General features: G+C 31.0%; 1 protein-coding gene across 1 annotated transcript; it reads right to left on the bottom strand.

Moving 5' to 3' along the window:
- Positions 1 to 360: 360 nt before the first annotated feature.
- Positions 361 to 1515, bottom strand: LOC106354987. The gene has a single exon (XM_013795018.3). It carries the CDS (start codon positions 1466 to 1468, stop codon positions 548 to 550), a length of 921 nt encoding a protein of 306 aa, XP_013650472.3. The 5' UTR covers positions 1469 to 1515; the 3' UTR covers positions 361 to 547.
- Between the last annotated feature and the right edge of the window lie 3224 nt (positions 1516 to 4739).

Here is a 4739-nt window from a genome sequence, read left to right on the forward strand (position 1 = left end):
CGTCAAGGAGCAACCATATATGTCTTCTTGAGTGTTTAGATGAGTGGGTATAGGGAAGAGTATTGACTATATATCGAAAACCCCTTGTCAACACTTTGCTTTACAAGAGTTTATGGTTGCATTCAATTCGATAGGAGATGATGCAATGATTTTTAGTGCTGAAACTACACTAATATAGTGTGTTTTTGACACTATAATAGTATTATAGGTTGGATATGCCATAAAAGAACAAAGTACTGTAAAATACAGTTGAGTCATATTTTAATAAGAGAAGATAACAATTATCCGCCCAAGTACCGTACATTCAGCCATATTCACAACATAGATAATGAAAGGCTAAAAAGGAGAAACATGCATTTTATTTAGATAAATTAAATAAGTTGGGAAGCCACTAAACAAAAGAATCAACATAGATAATGAAAGACTAAAAAGGAGAAACATGCATTTTATTTAGATAAATTAAATAAGTTGGGAAGCCACTAAACAAAAGAACACTTAAGCATGCTCTTTCTTTACCATCACAATTGTTTGAAAGCTTCGCTGTCACTTACTCCATCGCCTCCAGTTTGATCTTCTTAGATCCACCATGTATATTGCTGCTTAGTTTGTGATATTTGTTTTTAATCCTTGCACGATACCTCTCATCTCTTTCTTTTTTCGTCTCATCCTTGTAGTGAGATGACATATGTGCAGCAAATTTCTGTGATGTGTTAAACACACTGTTGCACTTGGGACATGTATATGGACCGTATTTCTCATATGGCAAACTATGTGTCCGACCATCATATTGAACATCATAACTTCTCCCGTCTTCATCAGAATTGTAATTATCATGAGATTTGATTGGTTTAGGGCTTTTCCTTGACGATTGACCTTCTTGGAGAACATGTAGGTCATGGTTGTACTTTGATGACGAAGAAAACATGTCCAGATGCTGACGATAAGGAGAGTCTTGGTGAGGAATGGCATTAACCGGTTTAGGGTTCAAGATCCCACAGTTTTTATCAAGAAAGGTTGGACGATAAGATGTAGGACGATTCCACATATTGGTTTTAAAATCCATGTCATGTTGGACACGTGCAATATCATTTTGGATATTGTAAATTTCATTGCTCGGAACAATTGCAGAAAACCTATTTGTAATTGTTTGGGTGAAAGAGACTTGAGAATATTGAGGATTATTTGTAATAGGAAAACAATTAGCACCAAGAACAGAATCACTTTCACTATTCATATGATAATTCATATGTGAATTGTTCAATCCAAAAGAAGATGAAGAGACATGTGAATTTTGGTAGCAAGAAAAAGAGGGAGAAGAAGAGAATAAACCTCTATGGTTCATGTGATCAGAGGTAGTGAACATCGATCGAGTTGTTTTGGAATTATGATTCCTGAAGTTGGGAACAAAACCATGATAGTTTGTAGTATCATCCCCATAAGAGCTGAATATGTTTGGGTTTGAAGACATTTTGAAAGATAGATAGTATTTTACATGGGTTGCTTATGCATCCTTTTATAAAGCCTCCATTAAAAAAAAAAGAAGCTAAACAAGATTCATAAGAAAATTTAGTTTAAAATATGAAAGGAAAAATATCTACTCTAAATTATAAGTCAAATAAAAATCCTTAATTTCTTATTTAGTTTTCCAAAAATGTCTCTATTTATATTATAATATATGGATACAATAAAAAGTTGATTTATTGTCATTTACATAGATTCGATAGTTAGTCTAGAAGGTAAATGATATCCAAATCTAGATTTTCTGTGTAAACATTTTAATGTTATTTACTTTAGGATGGATATACATTCCGGTGCGTGATTGACGTTTTCTTATCCATCTTTACTTTTTGTGGTATATATAGCGGTGATTCTGCTGACAAAAAAAATATAATGGTGATTCTATAAAATGATTATATACATATATGATAATATACTTCTGAAAATAGAATCACCATTATATATTCCATTAAATCTTTTTGTTAATGAAATTTCATATATGACCTAAAGTTTGTATGTTTTGTTTATATGAGATAATAGTTAAACATAGTATTTACAATCTGGTTTTTCACATTGTGTAAATTTATAACACTTTTTTTTAGTGTTTTGTTCGACGTAGTTCTTGTATAATGGTTTATCTTTCTTAAGTAATTTACTTTATCAACATATAATGAATATCAATATATTCTTCCATATTTGGTACACAAGCTTCATAATTTAAAATAATTAAGCAGACAAACATCATTATTTTCAAGAAAAAATTCTAGATAGTTTTAATTTCAACATTTTATTCAGTATTCCTGATATTGTGTAAATTTAATAAAAACTTAAGCAAATCTTAAGTTTGTATTAAAATTATTTACAATAGTATTTACTAAATTCAAATGAATATGTATATATGTTAAGTTTATATTTTTTTAAAATCGAAAATATTAAAGAGAAATTCCCTAAGATAGCACTAATTTTTTTTTTTTATCAAAAATAAAGCATACAAGGATTAAAATTACCAAAATATGTTTCATTAAAGAGATAAAATACACTTATATTCATATGGTTAACTAATTAAGATATAGAATATAGATATGAGGGGTGGAGTTTATGATTTTGTTTTAAAAATAATTACAATTAATATTTAAAAATAGTTTCAGAGAGAATTTTTGGGTTTTAAATAAAATTTTGAAAAATAAAATTCGATATTTTTTGAAATTTTTTTATATAATTTTATTTCCATTTCAGTAATAATATATCTATATATATTTATATATCTATAAAATAAGAATATGAGATTTTTTCTTACTTTTTTTAATGAAATATATTTTGTTAGTGCGTTTTATTTTGGTAATAAAACCTATTTTAGGATCTTTTGATAGATTTGTAACCTTACTAAAATTCATGCAATACGAATCAAATTAAAATGAGCTAATTAATAAAATTAAAATTGAGCTGGATTTTGCTAATCTTAATGTTAACCTAGCCCACCAAACAGTAACTAAGAAAAAGTTGTTAACAATAACGTTTCGGAAAATACCTTAGATTTTTTTTTTGAGCAACCAAGGACTATATTAATTTAAGAGGAAGTTTACAACTAAGGAGAGTGAAGAGCTGACTTCACAAGACGATCAAAAACAGAGTTTTGATCTCTCGGAATAAGAGAAAACATAATGAAATCAAACAAGTGGGATAAGCACTCGACATCCATGAAAACTCACAGAGCTCCATCGAATACAACTTCAAGTGTAAAGCTCTGATAAGCTCTTGAAAATTGGATCTAATCCAGACGTTTTTGGCAGAAGAGGTCCTTGCAGCAGTAACAACTTCTCTCAAAACCAGAGCTTCATCAATAGCGGCGATGAGACGTTGGGACAGACAAAACCCTTTAATTAATATTCTATGATCACCTTGGTGAGGGTTTTATGCCTCTTTCTCAACCACCAAACGTGCTTCATCCAACCAAAATTTTTATCTTTAACCCAACGTGATCAACATGCAATCCATAGTGATAGGAAGCTATTTTGCAAAGAAGATTTTGATGATTAAAAGTTAAAATCTCTTCTGAAGTGATATGCATGCAACTTAAGGTGAGATGATATCTAATGTTTTTTTATTTAATGTCCTCATATCCGAGGAATGCTATTGAAACTTATTCATTGAAGTTTTTGGAGCTACAACTTACCGAAGGACTGTCATTATATTCATCTTGACCAGTCCATTCTTAACATACACCTTAAATAAACCCTATTATTCATATTCACAAGCTTGTCAGCCTCAATCATCATGACAAATGCATTCTTGTTGAGGAAAATTCCAAAACCAAGTTTTTCTTGATCTCAGACACATGCTTTACGTTTTGCAGAGTGACTTCATATCCATATATCATCTTCAAAACCACTTTACAGTGAACTTCAATCTTGAATTATTATGAGTTACCCATTAACAACTGCTCCTGAGTTTTGCTCTTCTGATAGGTGCTGAACATCAACCTATCGGTACAAATGGAGGTGTTAGCTCTTGTATCATACCATCGTTCCTTAGGGTGTTGTTTTCAACCATTTTGACCTCAGTCACCACTACACAAAGGTTTTGTTTAGCAAGATTGGTTTGAGCCTTCTCATCATTGATCTTTATATGCGTTGCGCATGAGACTTGTGTCCAATATTTTTGTAGTAGTGACACTTCCCCTTGAACTTTTCTACATTTGCTTCAGCGGCTTTTTAAGTTTGTTCCAAAAGCCATCAAGGGTGCAGCCATTTTGCAAGACTTAGCAGAAGAGTTAGACTTTTTCTTTTCCTTTTCCTTTCATCTCAGCCATGTTAACATTGTGCTTTTTAATGAAGAGCTTGTCAGAAATTCGATTCCTGGATTCCATCTGAAGCTTCATGATGACGTATTCAAGATTGATTTTCTTCTTTTTGTGCTTCAAGTAGTTTTTGATTGTTAGCCACCAGGGAGCCATATTTTAATGAGAGAAGATAACAATTATCCGCCCAAGTACCGTACATTCAACCATATTCACAACATAGATAATGAAATGCTAAAAAGGAGAAACATGCATTTTATTTAGATAAATTAAATAAGTTGGGAAGCCACTAAACAAAAGAAACAACATAGATAATGAAAGGCTAAAAAGGAGAAACATGCATTTTATTTAGATAAATTAAATAAGTTGGGAAGCCACTAAACAAAAGAACTCTTAAGCATGCTCTTTCTTTACCATCACAATTGTTTGAAAGCTTCGCTGTCAC

This window comes from Brassica napus, chromosome C7 (assembly GCF_020379485.1).
Source record: "Brassica napus cultivar Da-Ae chromosome C7, Da-Ae, whole genome shotgun sequence".
NCBI classification, from domain to species: domain Eukaryota; kingdom Viridiplantae; phylum Streptophyta; class Magnoliopsida; order Brassicales; family Brassicaceae; genus Brassica; species Brassica napus.

Coding starts and splice junctions, on each gene's coding strand:
- LOC106354987 (XM_013795018.3), bottom strand. CDS start 1,468: ATGTCTTCAAACCCAAACATATTCAGCTCTTATGGGGATGATACTACA.